Here is a 21,433-nt window from a genome sequence, read left to right as displayed (position 1 = left end):
GGCAGCCCGCAGAGCCGAGCCGATACTCAAGATGGCAGGTAATGGCACTTTTAAAATAGTGTTTTCTCTAATACTTTGACGCTGTGTTGGCACTTATAAAGCGGTATTATGGTATTCAGAGTGTAAATACTTAAAATATCGGCCCTTATCTTACTGCATTTATGGTATTCCTAGGCGAAGTGCTAGCTAAAGCGAGCCAAGTCAAGCGAAAGGGCTGGACAAGCCGTGTTAGCAAACTTAGCACTACTAGCCAGCTAGCTAACGAAAGCTACTCAGCAATATGGAAATGTGTGACTTTGAGGCTACATTCAAATCTATAACTACTCTATACGTGTAGATTGTTTTTTAAATTACCACTCTCTTCTGTAGTTCGACATTATCGCATGCCTCCAGTCGTGATTATTATCGAACTGTTGTCATAGCAAATGCTAGCGAGTTGACCTAGCTAACGTTAGCCTATTTGCTAAAGTCATTTTCAGCCATAAGCTGACCAAATCCTCCTTTATACCATAACAAAGGGGAGATGTTGTTTTTTGCCAACATGCTTTGGGGGTGTTGTTAAACCAGTTGTAACGCTATTTACGCCACACATCAAACACCACATTTAACGTATCTTTTCGAGATAGGAGTTGTTTTTGTATTTGGAGCACATTCCCTTGCTTGCACAGCTGTAAACACTGGCATTAGCCGTCCCACCACATGCTTCTCTTTCTGGGCTCTTCTTTTGACGATACCCTACTCTGAATTATTGTCCTGTATGTAGGGCTAGGTGGTATTGAAAATAAATCAGGACAGAAAGTATTCTTGTGTCGGTATGTTATGTTACGTTAAGGCATTGAAAATAACCTCTTGAGCGTTACATGTCTAGTTTGTGTTCATCACACTGGACTGCGTGATAATGGGATGACAAACTGTACATGTCATATCCAACTTGATTAGAAATGATTGTAGAAAAATTATGAATTGGCACTAGTCCCTACTTGTAAAACAATCACATTTGACTGCATGACAGTGGAAAAACAAACTGGATTTGTAATTTTCAGCCACATACTTAAGAAATTATGCTGTGAGAATTCTGATTTAGTATGTGATTTGTAGTTTTGATGTAGGTAGTAACACAATTGTCTAAATGATCCAACAAATTATTGTATTCAATACGTTTGTGCTAAAGGAATGGAACGTAGATGAGACCAACCAACCAGATAAGTGTGGAGACAAGAATATTGGCATAAAAATTCAATACAAAAGTGGCACCTGAGGGAATTGAGTCAGGTGGTGGGAAAAGTGTCTTATGTCTGAAAAAAGCAAAGAGAAGATACAGAGATATGCAATAGAAAAGTACCTGCACACTGAAATCAGAGGTTCCTTACGTTATTATTAGCAACGTTTCGACCCAACACGGGTCTTCTTCAGGCAAATGCCTGCATGAAGGAAATGAAAGGTGTGTGTATATATACATACACCAAAATGACCAGTGACATTACAATCGCTTAATCACATTCTTTTGTGGGATCCAGCACCTGTACCAGTGAGGTTTTGTGGGTGTGCACACGACTCTTTTAGATTATTGCTAATTTATTGACTACAGGAACCTCATGTATTATATAAAATCAACAACTACACGTCATGTGAATGCACAGTTTCAGTTTTGCAGAGTGATTAATTAGTGAGACCACAGTGATTTATTGTAAGTCTTACTGAAGGAGACTTTGTCCCGTCTTAGTAATTGTCAGCCTGTAAACCTGCCGACACAGAACTCCTCATTTTGTAGAGGGAGTGGTGTATAGAGTGATGGTATGTTGATGACATGTTTGCCACCATGGATTCCCCCTTTTATTGTCTCATCCTTGCAGGTCTATCTTTATACTTTGAAGATGGCCATGACGATCTGGATGACTGTGAGTACTCCGGATACTTTAATTTGCTTACAAAACCACATTAAAACAATTCCTGCATTGATGGATTCATTTCTTGCATATATGTGGAGCTTTATTTTCCCTCCCTTCAGTGGGGAGATGTACAGACGTATCATCTTTCTGGGCAACTCCAATTCACTCATGTGAAATTTAAAGCTGTCAATAGTATTTCAGGGTTTTACGCCATGCTATTATTAGGATTTATACGGACCAACAGTCCCTGTTGTCTGCATTAGCGAGGGTGACGAAACAGCGTTTAGATCCAACTGCAAAGTGAGTGTGTATTTGTGGCTGGAACATTAAATGGAATAATGAGTTAGACTTGAGCCTTTACTGTTTTCTTCACACATTGCAGGTTCTTCATTCCTGACATTTAGTCTGACTCAGTATCTTTAACATGGCACTGTGACTACTGTGGTTCATCTGTCAGTCCTTATCCAAATGTTTTGTTTTTGTAGGCACTAACTGTGTGCTTCAGAGATGGTTCCAATGGTTACGGGACCATAAAATTATCTTTCTTTCCCTCCCGCAGTTGGATTTGATGACTATGGTTCAGAGTGCGACGGCATCCGCATCACAGCCTTCCTTGATGCAGGACAAGACAACCTAACTCCTCTTGGGAGGCTAGAGAAGTATGCCTTCAGTGAGAATGTCTTCAATAGGTAAGTTGAGCCCTGTGGTCAAGCTGTTAACTTGACACTAAGGACAAAATGCTAAATGTCAGGCAGACAATAGGATGTTCATGAGTAGTTTCTGGGTTGTGAGGATACGTTGTCAATATATAGTGCGATGTAAACACATAGTGATGCTTATTGTAGAGCAGAACACATTGTGTTTTTAGCCACATTTTAGCTTGTCCTGCTAAAGCTTTGACCTGAAATAGAATGAATACTTTTTTTGTTTTGGCATTTGTCTGCAGTTGTGTAGACATGTCCTCATGTTGACAATTTGTGTTGAAAGCATTATGCCACCACCAGTGGGTTTTAATAACAAGGAAACATCTGCAACCTAGTGGAACTTAGTATCAAGGAAATATCTGGCGAATGACACAGAGGTGTCACTTCTTGTGTAGAAAGTGATGAGAAGATGTAGCCAGATATTCAAATGAAATTTTCATCTAATTTTAAAGGTGTTAAACTCTACCAGGAAACTGTTCAGTGATGAGTTGGCTTACATACCAAACTATGTTAATCTTTTGGGCTGTTGTATTTTATGCTGTGTAAACAAAAAGTTTGATTGAGTGTTAGAGTGATAACGTGATGTTCACTGTTTTGCAAGGAAAGCATTGCTGAAAGGTTTTATGGCTCAAATAAGTAATGCCATAATGTTGCACAATGATACATTGTTGGTATTGTTGGTATGTTATTTTTTTCATAATTGTATGAAGTGCATTGAGTAATGTCTAAATTGTATCATCAACCTGCATTGGAAAATTCTGATGTGAGATTAACACATCGTGTGATCGCAAGTCATTTCTAGATTGTTCTTCATCTTTCTTGTTCTTGATCTGTTTTGCATCTGGACGACTCTGCATTCCTGTGTATTTACTAATCACATACCTGCTTTAACTGTGTAGTGCAGGAATGCCGAAAGATGTTGAGCCATGGGTGGATGGTATGTGTCTGAACATGGCATTAGGTTGACAAAGCTAGTCTTAGTTTTTTAGTGTTTCCTACTGAAGACAAATCTTGGTTTATGTGTATTTTTGTGAGATTTATGATGTGGTACATTCTGTGCAGTAAACAGTAAAAACCTGCCAGATTTTCCTAAGGATGTGCTTTTGATTAGTTTAAACACGGTGCCTCTGCAAACATTTAATACTGCTGTGCTGCCCACACATAAACATGTTTAGTTCCTGTCTTCATGCTTTTCATGCTCAGCTTTGCAGGGTTCAAGCCCTCCTGTCATTTCCAAGTACATGTGTGTAATGTACTTGACAGCTCTGTCAGTGCTGTGTGTCACGCAGTGTGCATTCAGCACTTGTAGGTATTGGCAGGCTGTCTACTAACTTGACGCTCCTGTTGCTTTCTAGGCAGATCGTGGCTCGTGGCCTGCTTGATGTGCTTCGAGAGTTCAGTGACAATGAAAATGACTTTATCAGTGTCATGGAGACAGTTGCCAGAATGTCAGAAGATGGAGGTAGATGCATTTTCCTTTTCATCTATTTAGTTGTTCTGTCTCTAGAAAATTCTGTGCTTTTTTGACCGTGGTTTCTTTCTCTTTTTACATTTCAAGATTTAATCTTTACGTGGTTGCGAGCACATAACACTTGTTGCACTGTAATGCACACATTTCATGTTTGTGCATTAAGTTTCTACTTTAATGTGTACTCAGAGCCCACAGTGCGAGCTGAACTGATGGAGCAGGTCCCCAACATTGCCATGTTCTTACACGAGAGTCGGCCCAACTTCCCAGCAGCTTTCTCAAGATACTTGGTACCCATTGTAGTCCGATATCTCACTGATCCAAATAACCAGGTAGGTTTCAAATGTACCACTGTTCTAGCTGATTTTTACAATGAAAACAACAATCAATCCTGGCCAAGAAGGCCAAGCAGTACTTTTTTGTTTGGTGTTTGTGTAGTCTTTTCTGTGACCTCTTTTTCTCAGCCTTTAGGAAATAAGAGACATAGAAAAAATAAAATAATTAAACAGTTTTTTAACTTGCTCCATCTTTTCCAGGTGCGGAAGACCAGCCAGGCAGCGCTGCTTGTTCTGTTGGAGCAGGGCCTCATCTCTAAAGCTGATATGGAGACCAAAGTTTGTCCAGTTCTGCTTGAACTCACAGAGCCTAGCAGTGACGATGACTACAAAATCGAGGCAGTTGCTGTAAGATTTGAGAGAGATTTAATAAATAAAATGTCTGTTATTTATTATCAAGGAAATAGGCTTGAATGAAGCACATGGCACTAGACAAACTGCTTTTAAACTACAGGTATAGTTGGTGGTTCAGTGCAGGCAGAGAGGCACAGTGGGTTTATTTTATTACTTTACTGTGATCAGTCAATGCCTTTATCTAATCCGTCACCAGTCTGAAATAAAAAATGGCCTCTGTTTTGATGGAACATGATTGATGCCAGCAGAAATTGCTTTTGGGTTATATAAACTATAATTTGTCATGCGTTATTGAACTGTCAAAGAAAAAGAAAAAAAATACGTTTCTTGAATTTAATATACTCAGAAATTGAATTTGCAATGCCTAATGTCAAATTTAATGCAAAGACTCAAAGTTGAATGTGGTTATTATTTATATTCTATTGTATTTATATTGTATTTAGGTGTTATCTATTTTGTCACACATAACCCGGCTCCTCATAACGCTCTCCATATGTCTCCTCTGACAGATCATGTGTAAAGTTGTCACCATGTTGAGCAAAGACACAGTGGAGCATCTATTGCTGCCACGCTTCTGTGACCTGTGCAGTGATGCCAGACTCTTTCAAGTTCGCAAGGTAACGATCTCCAAACCATTTTCTTCTCCTCCAAAGGTCAAGATACTTTTTATCAGTCTGAAATTACTTATGATTATGAACCTACAAGATATTCTGTTTCCAACTGCAGTCACAACTGAGCAAAGTTATTTGAGTTGAGTTAAACAGTGTTTCGGTGTTCCATCAGCATAAATTCAATAACACTGTGAGTCAGCCTTAATTCTGTTGTGTGCATCACCTCAGCTTTAGCCTACACTACGCTGTTGTTTTCTGTGAGGAATGTTAATTCTCTGGTGTAACTGGTGCCAGTTGGGGAAGGGCATTTAGGAGTCGCAAAGGTGGTCAAACATTGTGAATAATTTTTGGAGCTCTTTTGTAATTGTGAGACTTAAAAAAAAAATTGCCTTTGTGTAATCATCCTTTTGTCTTTTTGGGCCTTTTGGGCTCAATAAAACATACAAATCTTTATTTCATACAATGAGCCATCAGAAAGACAGTATGTCTATGTATGTAAAGTTGTATTCCTATTGTACAATAACAGATGGTCTATCTATCAAAATCATTTTAATAATCTGAACACCTAGATGGAAATGTTGCATTAGTGTTTATTGTGTTAATAAATGCTTAAATTGAATGATATGTTAGATTTGCCACATATGATGAGTCATAGGAAATGTGATCTGGAATTGTGTTCCAAATTTACAAACATTTGCATTAAATGTTTGGGATTAATAAAATGCAAACCTCCAGACACCAGACAAAAACAAATGCACATGGCTCATGTTGTTAGGCAACCACAGCATACAGCAGTGAAGATGATAGTACTTGGCACTTGTTCATTATTATGTTTGTATTATGTTTTGCAGGTCTGTGCTGCCAATTTTGGAGAGTTTTGTTCTATTGTGGGTCAGGAGGCCACAGAAAAACTACTGGTAAGAAGCTCCAAGACCCTCTTTCTTCTCTTTTTCTTTTCTTTTCTTTTTTCTTTTAATGAAAAATGTGACACCACAGCCCATTTAACATCTTCATTATGTAACATGAAAGTTAAACATTGGTGTCCTTCAAGAATTTCCTGAGTGAAGTCTTGTAGCAGTGCATCAAGTCATCTGTGTCTAGTTAAAGGGCTGTCATGTAACTTCATTGTATATCACATTTTAATATCCATTAATAGGTTAATAGGCTCTTTGCACAATATTAGTTTTGAGTTATACTAACTTGTTTTTTTGTTTTTTTTAACCTAGATGCCCAAGTTCTTTGATCTGTGCTCAGACAGTCTGTGGGGCATCAGGAAAGCCTGTGCTGAGTGCTTCATGATGGTCTCCAATTCCACCTCTCCAGAGGTGCGACGTTCGAAATTGTCCCCCCTGTTCATCAGCCTCATCAGTGACCAGTCTCGCTGGGTAAGACACACTCTCACGCTCACACACAGGAAAGATTGTAATTCATATGATTGCATACAATTACGAGCACATTTATGTGTAACTTCCTCTGTACTGTGATGAAAATGCAGTTTCAGCAGTTGCTGCTTACATGTAGAGCCTAGTTGTTTTTTTTCATCACTACTGTATACATCTTCTTGTTTCTGATTCTGACACGTACCTTATCTTCATTTAGATAACAATTCTTTGTTTTTTCTTTTTCAAACTGTTAAAATAAGAAACTAGCATTCTGAAAATCCTAAAAAGGACAAACTCATTCAGAGAAAAAAATCTTCACAAATGGAGAATCTCTGTAACTGTTACACCACTTGACTGGCAATTTTACAAACTTCCCAATTGGGTGCAGAAATGATTATCAATAGGGCTTGAAGTATGTCAGTCTGTTAGTCTTAAAGGGTCTGCAGACTAAAGCCCAATCTGTACTTTCTGCATCTGTGACCTAAATTTTGGCTTCTACACGTATCCATCAGGGTCCACACGGAGCCCAAAACTTATGACCGCAGGGACAGTTTGCACCTACGAACATGTGTGATCTTGTCCGTGTATGCAGACACCCAGTGTAATATAAACAGAACTGCATGCGGTTCCACTGTCCATGTCTGTGTGCTATTGTGGACTGCATCCGGCCCCATGTAAATAATCCTGTTCATGAAAACATAAGATCCTAAGCAAATGAATATGAGCTTTAGAGTTATGAAAAATCTCTGTTGTCGTGATGGAACTGACAGATTCCTCTCTTCCTCGCTTTTAGGTGCGACAGGCTGCCTTTCAGTCTTTGGGGCGTTTCATCTCCACCTTTGCCAATCCCTCCAGCACAGGCCTTCACTTCAGAGAGGACGGCGCACTACTAGAGGTCGCCAGGTGTACATTGGACAGGTAAGAGCACCTGACTTTCATCACCTCTGCATCAACTGACATTTATTTACAGCTGTTGGTTTACTTTGATGAATCGTGTCTTTTTCTTCTTTTGGTTTGTCCAAATAATACTGGACTCCTTTTAATACTGGTCAGAATTCACTGGGTGTGCTCAGATAAAGGTTTATCTGCAGAAACAGGGAAATGAAAGGAACCAGGTGTGTTTTCCCTGAGTCCTTTTTACCTAGAAAGTGATGTTACCTTTATATAGGTACTTTTTAGATATAAGGATTATAAGGAGTATTCCTATACATTTTGTTTCTCTCATTTCAGCGACTGCTCCCTAAACTCGCTGAACTGCTCCGACATCAGCGGCTGCCACACAGAAAGAACCATCACTCACACACCTCCCAATCAGGATGGTCGGGCCACGCCGTCCCCAGAACACGTGTCAACAGCTGACTGCGAGGAAATGCACAACTTTGATGACAACCACACTTATATTCCTGGAGAGATGCGCCACGGCTTCACCCACACAGTTTCAAACAGCAACGCCAGCCCCACAACTACAAACAACGCTAAGAACACAAAAGAAACGGAGCAGACAGACGAGAACTTTAATTCTTTCCACTATTGGAGATCTCCTTTACCAGACATCAGCGGGGAGCTGGAGATGCTAAATTGTCAAAAATCAGAGAAAGTGACAGACAAGGAGGAAAAGGTGGAGCAAGTGGAGGAGGAGGAACCTGAAGATAATTGTCCTGATTCCAAGTCTAGTCCTGGCAAAGCTACCAGCGACCAGATACAGAAGGTCTTGGACTGTTTGCAACCCCACATGGATGACCCTGATGTACAAGGTGGGCATACAGAGCCAGAACAAGTATGATTAGCTGTAAACCTTTGTGACTTTTCTAAGCTGTTTGTGAATTTACCTCCAGCTCAAGTCCAGGTGTTGTCAGCAGCTCTGAAGGCAGCCCAGCTCGACAGCACAGCAGACGACAGCCTGACAGACGACAGCCCGACTGAAGCCCAGCCAGAAGAGCAGCCGGAGAACAACACCGACAGCCCATCTGTGGAGAGCAAATCTGTGGAGGTTCAGTCAGAGAGTGAAGAGAGTCCCACAGAAGAGGAGCAAATGATGGAAACTTCTCCAGCCTCAGAGTCGAGCCCTGTCCAGGAGCAAGGAGATGAAGAGACACAGACAGAGCCCCTGGAGGACCACGAGGGCCAAGAAGAGTCTCCTCCTGACTCCCCTGTTCTGGTATGAGACAATTCAGATCTTTGCAGTGTTTTAAATCAGCTATTGTGTGTTTATATGGCTGAACAGATATACTCAGTAACTACATATACTGGATTTCTACTTAACACAAGGAGTTAACAGGATTTTGATTTATAGGTCAGCATCAGATGTCTCCCGCTGATAGCACCACCGCAAGATTAGATGGATGTATCTTACATGCTCTTTAAGGAGCCTGAAAACGTGGTTTAAAATATGAAGTATTTCTATGTATTAAATTAAATCAACAACAATGAAAGTTAAAGCTTGAAAAGGAAAATGGAGAATAGAATAGGAGTTTGAAGTGGAGATGGCTTTGCTAGATGTGTTGGAGGAAGGCTCCGTAGCTCCACTCAACCCTTAAACATACAGCCATAAATCCAGCTTTAGGTCTTGTGCATCTACGGAGAATTAACAAGAAATTTTAACTTTACTGTGAAGTGTGCTTGCTTGTTCCCTAATGTGTGTGTGGATTTGTATTTTCCTCAGGAGTCTGAACTAATTGAGAGTGTGGAGGAGGAGGGAAAGGAAGACTCGGCTCACAGCCCAGTGTTTGAGGAGAAGCCTAAGATCCAGGTCAGTCAGCACTTCTATCCTGGAAATATTGATCCGAACCTTACAGTTGGTATTGATTGGCACAAACATTGATTGTTAAAACCCTCTCCCTGTGCATCCCCATTCCTCTTTGATCATCAAACTCTTTAATCTCCTGCCCTGTCTCCAGAACGTCATCCCCCAGCAGCTGTTGGATCAGTACCTCTCCATGACGGACCCGGCCCGGGCCCAGACGGTGGATACAGAGATAGCCAAACACTGTGCCTTCAGCCTGCCGGGGGTAGCGCTCACTCTGGGCCGTCAGAACTGGCACTGCCTCAAGGACACATATGAAACCCTCGCTACTGATGTGCAGGTAGGCAGAGAAATGTGAAGTTATGAGAGTAATGTGGGATTAGACTGGCTGTTTCATTCCAAAATGAGTGATAAACCACACAAATTACTACAAATATAAGCCAAGAACTAATGTACTGGTTCAGCACCTGGTCATCTTTAAGTAGACTGCTTAACAGTGTTGTGATTATGTGATATTTTGATGAAATGAAAGCCAAAACACTAATGATGAGCAAACAGCTGTTGTAGCAGATGTTTGTGCTTTACTGAAGACCCTGTGGTGAATTATACATAATGATTTTAGCAATTAACGTCAGATAGCCTTTTAATTCCTTAAAGACGTGTATAACAGTTTGAATGGTTACCCACATTGGTGTGTGTGGAGTATTTGGACACATGATGCTGGCTTTGTAAAGAAATTAATCTCTTATTTGAGAATTCTGGGTGTACTCAGTGAGGAAGTGAAGTGAAGCTCAGCGGCTTGGAGATCACAGTGATAACACTGCCTGTTTTCTGTTGGTAGCCATGTTTCTCTGTGCCTACCTGTTGCGATGGCCAGGTTGTGGTCACTGAATCTGTACACTGTCGATGTTTTCGTCAGCTTTACATCAGCTGAAGTGCTGACATACCGGAAGAGCTGCAATGATTTGTCAATTAATCGGTAAAAAAGAAAATGAATTGCCAACTATTTTGATAATCGATTAATCGCTTCAAGCAAACATTTGCTGGTTCCAGCTTCTTAAATGTAAGGATTTGCTGCTTTTTGTTGTCATTTATGATGGTAAATGAAGAGTATTTGGGTTTTGGGCTGTTGGTTGGACAAAAGAAGGCGTCACTTTGGTCTCTGGGAGGTTGTGATGAGCTTTTTTCACAATTCTTTCACATTTTATAGACTAAATGACTAATCATGAAAATAACTGGCAGATTAATCGATGATGAAAAGAATCGTTAGCTGCAGCTCTATATACCGGGTAAGTGCATAGCTTTGTTTTAGGGCCAAATAACAATAGTGCCTGTGTTGTGTTTTGGTAATTTCATTCCGATATTTGTTTTCTGTTTTGATTGCGTGTGATTTGGTTGGGTTGGAGTCTTTGTGTCAGTCCGATGTTCCTCAGTGTTTGTATTAGTGGATGGTGTTGAGTCTCTGAGTCTCAGCACCAGCCGACTGAGGGGAAATGAGTGAGGGTCACTTGTTTTAAGGTGGTGCCAGAATTCCTCTCCCTTGGCTTGACTTGAGTAACAGCATTTGTTGTACAAATGCTTGAGGACATGAGCAAGAAAGGGAAATGTACCGAGGGGAAACGTTGCTTCACTTCACAGCAGCAGAGACGGTGTGACAGCACTCAGTCACACTGTTGCTCATTACTCCATCACAGCATTGAATGTCAGTGTTGGCATGACAGCATTGCACTGTGCAAATGTGGATTCAGACCAGTTCATGGGAGGGTTCAGATAAATGGCATGTGTCTCACATTTTTTTAGTTTACAATTTTCCTGCATTATCAGTAAATAGAAATGTGAAAAGTGATTGTTTTCCTACCTAAGAAGTGACAAAGTTCAAAGTTTTTTTTGTTTTTTTTTTACCAAGACACTTGGTTGTTCATGACTGGTGCTATACTACTTTTCTTTTCCTGCTACCTTCCCACTCTCAGTGGAAGGTGCGGCGTACGCTGGCTTTCTCCATCCATGAGCTGGCAGTTATCCTGGGAGACCAGCTGACAGCAGCTGATCTGGTGCCTATCTTCAACGGTTTCCTCAAAGACCTGGACGAGGTCCGCATTGGCGTGCTCAAACACCTCTATGACTTCCTCAAGGTGAGATTATATATTTATATTCTGCTGGTCCAAGTAAGAGGAGTGAGTTTGGTCTTGTTTCATACTGTTTGAGAGTTACAGAGCAGGAGGCTTGTACAGTCCAGTTTGGGACATGACATTTCAGCAATGCTATTGTTGCGATATAAGACAAAAAGGACTCTGTTTTGCAGCAGTTTCAGTTTCCATTTGAAGAAGGTTTATGTGCTTCTTCTTGTTGCAGCTGCTGCACGCAGACAAGAGGAGAGAATATCTGTATCAGCTGCAGGAGTTCATGGTGACGGACAACAGTCGCAACTGGAGATTCAGATATGAGCTGGCAGAGTACGTCTCCTTTTCCGCTTCCAATTGTGAAATGATTACATTAACTTCCAGTCAGTGTCTTGCTCATAGACACCGTGGCAGAGCTGAATGGGTTACATTTAATCCTCCAATTAATTTACAGTCAGTATCGTCTTAATGTTAATTTGAATCCATAATAGAATATTCAAAATTGCAGTTCTTAATTTTGGTCATTTGTATTTACTATATTGTACTATTTACAGGAAAAGTTAGCTTAACTCTCCTGTTTTCTGACTGAAGTCTCTCTGTCCCCCTCCAGGCAGTTGATCTTGATCATAGAGTTGTACAGCCACTACGATGTGTATGACTACCTCAGACAGATAGCGCTCACACTCTGCTCTGACAAAGTCTCAGAGGTCAGGTGGATCTCATACAAACTGGTAAGTGTACAATATTGAATTTGTTTTTTGTTTTTTTTTGCTGATGGAGGAAACATCTGGTGAAGAAACATTTTTGGAAACTTGTAACAGATCAAATGGGAAATGAGTCACTCTGATGGATAATGTTCAGGGCTGTGTGTATGTGATAAAGTAATGCTCTGACTGGTGGTTATATTTGATCATCTTAAATACTGGAGACTAGTTACATAGTCACTTAGAAGGTACTTGTGCACCTGCTAAGATTTTATTTGTTTAAGGAATAGTTTTGGGAAACCCTCCTATTCCCTTTTAAGAAAAGCTCATAATTAACATGTTTATATGACAAGACTCCCAGAAGTTACTACACCCCTCCACAAAGTGATGAGGTCGCTTTTACACTTTACGCTTTTGTACGGATTAAACTTTAGAGATGCTGGTAGATGGATTTTATTACCTTTTGGACAGAGCCAGGCTAGCTGTTTCCCCCTGTTTCCAGTCTTTATGCTAAGCTAAGCTAACTGGCTGCAGGCTCTAGCTTTATACGGAACAGACAGCTATGAGAGTCGTATCGATCTTCTCATCTAACTCTGGACAAGAACGAATATAAGCATATTTATCAAAATGTTGAACTATTCCTTTAAACGCAAATGGCAGTGTGAAATCTCAACTTGAAAGATTTTTAACCACTTGAAAAACATTTTTATTTTTTGCAGGTTGACTGCAGTTTTAAACCCAAATTTTTAAGTGTGTCATCGCCTCTTGTGTCCTCAGGTTGTAGAGATCCTCCAGAAGCTGTATGCATGTAGGGCCGATGACCTGGGCCTGAACTTCATCAACGAGCTCACCGTCAGGTTCTGCCACTGTCCCAAGTGGGTGGGGCGGCAGGCCTTTGCCTTCATCTGCCAGGTCTGTAGCTCTCTAGATCTGACATTACTTAACATGAAATGGTCGAACAGCATTGTTTGACTGCTTGTCTGATGGTTGTTCGAGCTACTTTAGGCAAACAGAAATGAGAGAATGAGAAAAGTTTTACAGTAATACTATAGAGGAAGACTCTTTGTTCATGAGTCTGTTTGTCAACTTCTCTGTCGGCTTTTGATCTGTTGTATCTACTGGCTCTTGTGACAGAGGTTCTTCTTTAGGAATGCCTCCTGACTTGCTTCTTTCTGTTTCTTCCTGTCTGTGTGATGACATGTTTTTAATGTTTCCTTGTGTCTCCTGTAGGCTGTCGTGGAGGAGGACTGCATGCCCATGGAGCAGTTCAGCCAGCACCTCTTGCCCAGCCTACTCAGCCTCTCCTCAGACCCGGTGGCCAATGTCCGCGTACTGGTGGCCAAGGCTCTACGACAGAGTGTCATGGAGAAAGGTAAAATGCAAATAAACGAAATGATAGATCTTGTCTTTTAAGGATAAGGCTGCGGGTACTCTGTATTTTTGTTATTGCCAACAAATTGTTTGTAAAGACCAAATCTGACAATATGTTAGTAAGTCTCTTTCAAACTTCCCTATAGCCGGTGACCCCTAAAGTTCATCGGTTCTTCGTGAAGTGTAAATCTTTAAAAACAGGTCACAAATATGTAGTTTTTTTTAAAGGCCAAGTAAATTCCAAAACAGCTGAGCAGTGTAGTTTTAAGAAAACGTTACTCAAACAGGAGTAAAGTGAACATTTGTTGGGCTATTGGTGTATGTGGGCTCAACTCAAAATAATCTACAATATATTACCCATCTTCATTGTAATGAGGGAACCATGTGGCTCACTGATGTGTTTTTAATAGTTTTTGGACAACAAAGGAGGTCTATGACACAGAGCAATACGATATGCCAGACTTTGGGTAACAATACAATTTAGTTTAATGAATTAATTTAGTGTTTTTGGTCTTTTCATGGGATTTGCTTACATTAAGAAAAATGTGGAATATTTCCAGGCTTATTCTCTACCCCTTCTCTCTATTACACACATCCCATACCATTTTGCTGGTAGGTTTCTACTTTAACCAACTGAGTCTTGTGTTTTGTGTACAGCCTACTTCAAGGAGCCTGGCTGTGCCTACTCTGACGAGCTGGAGGAGACTGTGATGGCTCTGCAGTCCGACAAGGACCGGGACGTCCGCTTCTTTGCCAGCCTGGACCCCAACAAAGGCTTGATGGACACGGCTCCCTTGATTTAGCCTCAGCTCCTGAGTCCCATTAAAGCCCACCTGCCTGTCTACCTACCTACCTGTCTGTCTGACTGATGCACAGTCGGAGTAACCTGCAACACCAGCACCTGACCAGACCCCCAATCACTCGCCTGCTGGGCAGACCTGCACCAACGACCACTTCATGTCAGATGTCCAGATAACAATAAGAAAGTATGAGCATGCTCAAACAACACAACCCAGTCTCTGGTTGGGCACTACATAGCGCACATTGCATCACAACACAAAATGCATACTTCTCAGAGTATTCTGAAAATGAGCAGGACTCAGAGGTCAGCTGCACCACTTTGTGGGAGCTGCCTGAACTTTTCCCCTCCCTCCTCCACACTAACATTGACTCAGTCCTTCCCCAATCACAGACTTGTAAAACTACGACGGGCTCTCTCTCTCTCCAAAGCTAATTGTAAGCTTGATATTAAATTGCTGAATTGATTTTTTTTTTTTTCCTTTTTTCTTAATGCTTCTTTTTGTGGATTTCTTAACGAACAAGCGGGCGAGGCCTGCCTGACTCTGACGTGTGCACTAACTCAGGGGGACTCATCTGAACCTAAACAGCATTATTAGCTTACATGATAAGCAGCAGCTCCTGGATCCCTGGTGAAAACAAACTCCAGCTGTCTGAGCAACAGACCAGCCAAACCAAGTAGCTCTGCTGGTGTCTCTCGCCTCATCTCCTCCTCAATGCCTCTGTTGTCTCAGACGTCCTTTGTCTTCTGAGATGTCCTCTGGGTTATTGTCTGTTTCTGCTTCTACCTTCTCTCATTCACTCTTTCTCTCTGTATTTCTCCACCTGGTCTTCATGGGCCGATGAAACCACTACTACTGCACAGAAGCAACAGTGATTCTGCCACTCAGCGTAACTCTTGATTGAAACCATATCTTGACGTTTTTGAAAGAACACCTAAATAAACTGTTGACCGCCCCTCCCCCCGGTGTCTGTTTACCAAAAATGTGACACAACGCGTCTCCCAAACGGCAGGAGACTAATGAAATACCTCTGTGTGGACATGACTGGCCAGTGTGTCGTACATGTAGAGGGACATCTGCGGTTCAAACGCGCTCTGAATGTCCTCGATGGGTGATTTTATTTTCCTTTTGAGCGATTCTGTGGTGTCGACACAAACATCTTAACAAGGGCTCGTGATGAAGTGACACAGGGTGACGTAAATCTCAGAAAGAAGAGGAAGAAAGCAAGCACACTGTTGGAATATGCATGCCCCCCCCCCTCCCCACTCATCCTACCCCCTTGTGTATAGTCTGTTTCTTAAGGTTGACCTCCTGGTATTGAATTATGTGACCATGGTAGCTTTCAGTGGATCTGACTGACCATTTGTACAGTAGGATATAGGAATGGCTGTGTTATGAAACTGAAAGCTGATCATTATTTCCCTGTCTTGGTGGAATGATTTAAGTATGAGGTTTCTCAAAACTCTTTTGTACAGCTTAAACCTGTGGAGACCGATATGTGTTTATGGAACCAAGGCCAGTTTAGTCGGGTTTCCACCCATCGAGATTTGTGTGAATATTGGGAGCAGCCACCAAGTCACTTTCTGTAGTCTTTCGAGCTTGTTGGTTTTCCTCTGTTGTAAATGGTAACACCCCCCCCCCCCCCCTTCCCTCCCTAATTTTTTTTTTTTTTTTTTGAACATAGACATAACTTGAGAACTTAAGCTGATTGTGGTGTGTGCTGTGCATCTCAAGTCTTTCTTCCTTCGAAAGGAGAGCTCACTGCGGTAATGGCGGTGTCTACTCATCTCGTCTGTCTGCGATTTGTGTCCATCTCATTTTTTATGTAGTAGAACAGTTAATATATACATTTTATGAAAATTATTTTTCTTTTCAATTATGCACCACTGTTCAAAGATTTTATATCCTAACTTTACAAAATTTACAACCTTTGTAATATTCAATGGTTTCTTTTAAAAAGACATTTTATGTAATGTTATTTTTAGTATTCTGTAATTAAAATGATGAAAATTAATGTGTCGTGCTTAAGTTTTGTTTTGCATTGTTGAACACTGGTTCACAGTCAGCTCTGATACAAAAGGAAGTAGCTGCTTGACAATGGAAAACACTGTTCTTTCATTTAATCTGCACAGTGCATTCATAAAGAAAACAATTGTATAATGAGGTTATCTCTGGCAAACATTTAAACATTTCAATAATAAAACACATCAGTGTTGAGGCAGATACTAATACAAACTCATCAAGAAGAGAATCAAGGTTTTTCAAGTTCTCCTTTCCTCTGGAGCTGCAACAATTAGTGTCATTGGATTATTGATAATCAAAATAATTTATTTATTTCAGCTTCACCAGTGTGAGGATTTTCTGTTTTATATAATTTGTAAACTGAATATCTTTGGGTTTTGGACTGTCGGACAAAACAAGCTACTTGAAGACGGCACCTCAGGCCCTGGGAAATTGTAATAGGCCTTTTTTCTTTTACTTTTTTTCTGATATTTTATAGACAATTCATTGAGTAAACCGCAAGATGAATCAGTAATAAAAATAATTGTTAGTTGTCGTAATAGATTAATCTGCTAATTATAAGTGTCTGTCACCAGTTCCCAGAACCCAAGGTGACCTCTTCAGTTTGCTTGTTTTGTATTTCTTTGTCTGGCCATGAATACACAACCCAAAGATACTTTTTTTTTTTTTATCATTTAACACTCAAAATCTCAAATCGTCACATTTGAAAAGCTGGAACCAGTAGATTTTTGGCATTTTTTTTCAACTTGACTTTTCTCCTATTCCTCTCTTTGGTTCCTGTGGTGTTGTCTTCCTGATCAAGTCCCTGCAGCTCCTGTGCAGCAGATGAAAACTCTTGGTCCTCAGTCTCATCTCCTTTTGAAGAGCAGCAGCTTCCGGTCCCACGCAGTGCTGCCGAAGCTCCGGATGAGCTCCATGCCGCAGTGTCTCTCCAGGTGCTCCTTGGCATGTTCTGCCATGTCCCCGCGGATCTTCAGGGTCTTGAAGTGGTCAAAGTCTGAGCGGCCCAGCTTCCTCAGCCGCCTGGCCGCAGAGCGGTAGCACTTCCAGGGCTGTGCCTCCAGCAGGAGGTGCTGACTGATGGAGGCCAGGCGAGAGAGCAGCTGCAACAGGCCTGAGTCTCCGTGGTTGAGGTGGACCCACATGGTGACAGCCAGGCACAGACACAGGTGGAAGTGGGAGCAGCCGTGCTGGTTGAGGTAGTCCTGCAGCTGGTCGGTGTCTTTAGTGATGTCCAGAGGGATGAAGGAGATGCTGCTGGGCAGGGGGTTGGTCTGCTGAGCCCGCTGAATGAGGATCTCATCCAAGTCGAAGCCCAGGAGATGAACTTTCCTCCTGCCTGACTCCTCTTCGCCCACAGCCTCTTGCACCAGATGCTTGTAAAAGGCCACACTGAGGTCCTGCCATTCACAGGGGGAAAAGACAAAAACTGTATTATGTGGACAGACATTGTTCAAACTTCACTTTGTTTCAAATTTCATTCATTTTAAGATGAGTTCCAAAGATGCCATATGTCATGTTGGATCATCGTATGTATCACGGGCAAAAAAACACATCAAATGTGTCGCCACGCAAAGAGTTTTGATTATGAAGCTCATGCTATGAGTTAGACTGTGTGATGCTGTGGAAACATGTGGAAAAGTCTACTTAAAGAACTTTAAGGGAAATGTGGGGAATAGTCCAAACGGTTAAAGATACATTTTAAAAAGCAGTGTTAGGGAGAGTCTGCACGTCTCTGCTCCACTATCACTTACCCCTGAATTACACCCCACGTCCAGGATCAGTGAGGTCTGATGGCGGTCGCTGTAACCCAAGTCCTGCAGGAGGGTGGCTGGAACCAGACTCATGCGGTTCTCCGGAGGATTGAAGGTGTAATAGTTTATAAAGTTGCCATAAGGAGCGCCTCCTGGATCATTTATTTCATCAACATCGCCGCTATTAGTCGAACATGTTGCCATTGTAACGTGTGCGCCTCCAAAATACTTCCGGGTGGAAAGCGTGGGCTGCTGTCAAAAAAGGACTGTCGTGTGTTTGTTGTAGGTTTAGTTAATAATACGAAAACGTCTGTGTAGGTAGATATAAGTTTAAAAGAGAGAGAGAGTTATTTGAATTTCTCCATTACGTTATATACAACGGTAAAATCCTGCTTTTACATTAATGAGTAGTAATAAACTAATTACATAATATATAACAGTCACAGGGGAAATGTATCTGCATTGAGTACATTTTACTGATTATACTTGCATACATTTACTTAAGTAACATTTTCAATGCAGAACTTTTTTGTAAAAGAGCATTTTTACAGTGTGGTATTAGTAATTTTACGCTCTTAGGTGAAGGATCAGAGTACTTCTGAAATACAATATAATAAAATACAACATAAAATACGATTACAAGTAAAAGTCCTTCATTCAAAATATTAGTGTAGTACAGAATTATTATCAGCTAAATGTACTTAATGTGTAAGAAGTAAAAGTACCCCATGAGTGTTACATTATTGAGTTATTATTTATACATAAATATGTAAAAAGCACATAAATGTTGTTTTGTATGCAAAATCTGAAAGTAATAACTACAGCTGTCAGACACATGTAGTGGAGTAAAAAATACAATATTTCCTTCTGAAATGGAGTGGAATAAAAGTGCTTAAAAGCATCAACGTATCTCAAAATAGTATGGAAGTACATTTACTTCAGTAAATTTGGGGGCAGATCAACTATTTTACTCGTGTCTGCGATAAACTGTGGGGCTGTAGTAAAGAACTAGCTTAGCTGTTCAGTTTTACTCACAAAGTATGAAGAATAATTTTTACTCCGGGTCAGTAGGTGGCGCTCTGAAGCTTTGCTCGCAGTTTTGTCAGAAGAGGTCCCCTCTGGGCTCCCGTACCTTACGAAAGCGAAGGTTAGTTAGCTTGTGTGCTTACTTCGCGTGTTAGCGTGCTGACTTTGAGGACAACTGCAATAACCTGTGCTTGCCGTCGCTTTTTGAAATAAAAGGTAAGAACAGACAAAGGTGTTTGCTCTGAGAGGAGACGTGACAAAGACGTGACTTTTTTCGAATTGATAAAATAGTGTTCCAACTGCCTGCATGTGTGCACACACAGCTGACCGACTGCTCGCTAGCTTACAGGGGGAGTCTTTTATGTTGTAGAGGCAACAGAGTACGTAACTTTTGTGGACCTAAAATCAGACCAGGCGGACTGTGGAATAGAGACTGCTATCTTTAATTTGCTTTACAGCAGCAGTGTCATCTGCCACTGAGACTGATAGCAATACCATGACCCTCACCATTAAAGCAAATCAATAACGGTATAAATTTAAAGATACAATCTAAAATGTCAGCTTAAAATATTTACAGGCCCACAGCTGTGTCTTAACTGGTGTTTTTTTCACAAACTCAAATTTCCAGTGTTGTTTCATTGGGATAGTTGTCACCATTTATACGTATTGATGTTGAATCTTAAGAATATGAGGATTTTTTACATTACTTAACTGTATGCAAGTACTGTAACGTTTTTCTACCATAATGCAATAGCACTCAGTTATAAGTCAAAGTACAGCAGTCAAAATTCACATGAGTAAAAGTACAGTATTTCCTCTGGACATAAAAGTACTTGTCATCAGCTAAATGTACTTAGAATGGTCCCTTTCAGAGTTGTTATATAAATTACTGCATGTTATTGGATAACTGGATTACTGATGCTTAAATGTGTAAGCAACATTTCAGTATTGTAGCTGGTTGAAATGGAGTTTACTTTAAGTGCTTTATATATTGTTGAAGATAGAGAGAGATTGATATAAGTGTTATCTATAATAATACCATATCACATTTTATAATCCTGTGTTCTGCATGTAAAATATTAATCTGTAAAACAATTGATAACTACAGCTGTCAGATAAATGTAAGTAAAAGACAATTTCCCTCTAAAAGTAGTGTAATAGAAGTACAAAGTAGTATACAATGCAAGCACCTGTAAACATTACATAAATATAGTGCCAGGGGTGGGTGAAGTGGATAAAATCCTCCATCATAGTATATAGTCTTATAATGCAATATTTATGTAGATATGATAATGTTTTCTGGAAAATCAGCTGAGAAACTGTTAATGGATAAAGTAACTAAATGTCCTTTGGCTAATCCTGCAAATTAACTACAATTAAACACCTTGTGAATCAAAGGACTTTTATCACATTGATGCAAAAATTATATGAAAGTCTAATTTGGCCACAAAACAATCCTGCACAGTGATCTAACACATCAGCTACCACAGTATAAATGATACAGCCAAATCACAAATTTATATTGTCATATCGCCCCACCCCTGCAGTACTTGAGTAAATATAATTGGTTACTTTCCACTGCTGCTGTACAGTATATTGCTGCTGAACCTGCTCTGACCTCTCGTTCCTGATTCCTTCAGGATCCTCATCATGGTGTCTGGAAAGCGCCTGGCTGACATCGGCTATCGGGCTTTTTCTGCCTCGATGATGCTGCTGACAGCATACGGAGGTTACCTGTGTGCGATGCGAGGATACCGCTACATGGAGAGGCAGAAACAGCTGCAGTTGGCAGCAGAAAACCAGGATCCTGAAGTCATCAAAGACTGACGTCGGAAGGACTGCTCTCCTTTTTGCACAGATGTGGACATTTCCCATTCCTCCGTTTTGTTTTTTGTCCATCACTAAATCATGAAGATGTTTATTCTTCTGAGGATGCTTGTGAGGGTATTGTGCCCTCACATGGAAGATGTTTTGTTCATAGAAAAACTTCACAGAGCAAATTAACCACGAACATATTAATTGCATCGATGGCCTGAGTAAAATCCATGCTGTGAGTGACACTGTTCCAAGAGTGAAGATCGCTGTAATTGTTTGTATATTATATTAAATGCCTTTAACCTCCCAGTGTAATGTGGTGTTTATAAACAGGA

At 40.7% G+C, this 21,433-nt stretch overlaps 3 protein-coding genes across 3 annotated transcripts; 2 read left to right on the top strand and 1 right to left on the bottom strand.

Moving 5' to 3' along the window:
• Nucleotides 1-25: 25 nt before the first annotated feature.
• Nucleotides 26-15,436, top strand: ppp4r1l (protein phosphatase 4, regulatory subunit 1-like). The gene is made up of 21 exons (XM_070902477.1): nt 26-38; nt 1,854-1,898; nt 2,449-2,578; nt 3,949-4,055; nt 4,251-4,393; nt 4,598-4,744; nt 5,260-5,367; nt 6,213-6,278; nt 6,588-6,746; nt 7,537-7,661; nt 7,974-8,497; nt 8,579-8,901; nt 9,406-9,492; nt 9,641-9,826; nt 11,457-11,618; nt 11,839-11,939; nt 12,217-12,337; nt 13,088-13,222; nt 13,541-13,682; nt 14,339-14,441; nt 15,214-15,436. The coding sequence occupies exons 1-21, from the start codon at nt 32-34 to the stop codon at nt 15,323-15,325; spliced, it is 3,033 nt and encodes a 1,010-aa protein (XP_070758578.1). The 5' UTR covers nt 26-31; the 3' UTR covers nt 15,326-15,436.
• A 1,915-nt stretch (nt 15,437-17,351) lies between these two features.
• On the bottom strand, nt 17,352-18,491 carry bcdin3d (BCDIN3 domain containing). Its single transcript, XM_070903472.1, has 2 exons — nt 18,258-18,491; nt 17,352-17,903 (listed from the first exon to the last, which is right to left on the bottom strand). Exons 1-2 carry the CDS (start codon nt 18,459-18,461, stop codon nt 17,352-17,354), a joined length of 756 nt encoding a protein of 251 aa, XP_070759573.1. The 5' UTR covers nt 18,462-18,491.
• A 907-nt stretch (nt 18,492-19,398) lies between these two features.
• cox14 (cytochrome c oxidase assembly factor COX14) lies at nt 19,399-21,407 on the top strand. The gene is made up of 2 exons (XM_070903149.1): nt 19,399-19,499; nt 20,924-21,407. The coding sequence occupies exon 2, from the start codon at nt 20,934-20,936 to the stop codon at nt 21,108-21,110; it is 177 nt and encodes a 58-aa protein (XP_070759250.1). The 5' UTR covers nt 19,399-19,499; nt 20,924-20,933; the 3' UTR covers nt 21,111-21,407.
• Nucleotides 21,408-21,433: the final 26 nt, after the last annotated feature.

This window comes from Enoplosus armatus, chromosome 3 (assembly GCF_043641665.1).
Source record: "Enoplosus armatus isolate fEnoArm2 chromosome 3, fEnoArm2.hap1, whole genome shotgun sequence".
Lineage (NCBI taxonomy): Eukaryota > Metazoa > Chordata > Actinopteri > Centrarchiformes > Enoplosidae > Enoplosus > Enoplosus armatus.
This window is presented reverse-complemented; position numbering and strand designations above follow the sequence as displayed.

Coding starts and splice junctions, on each gene's coding strand:
- ppp4r1l (XM_070902477.1), top strand. Junction 8,902..9,405: donor CTCCTGACTCCCCTGTTCTG/GTATGAGACAAT, acceptor TATTTTCCTCAG/GAGTCTGAACTAATTGAGAG. Junction 13,683..14,338: donor ACAGAGTGTCATGGAGAAAG/GTAAAATGCAAA, acceptor TTTTGTGTACAG/CCTACTTCAAGGAGCCTGGC.
- bcdin3d (XM_070903472.1), bottom strand. CDS start 18,461: ATGGCAACATGTTCGACTAATAGCGGCGATGTTGATGAAATAAATGAT. Junction 17,904..18,257: donor ACGTGGGGTGTAATTCAGGG/GTAAGTGATAGT, acceptor TGTGAATGGCAG/GACCTCAGTGTGGCCTTTTA.
- cox14 (XM_070903149.1), top strand. CDS start 20,934: ATGGTGTCTGGAAAGCGCCTGGCTGACATCGGCTATCGGGCTTTTTCT.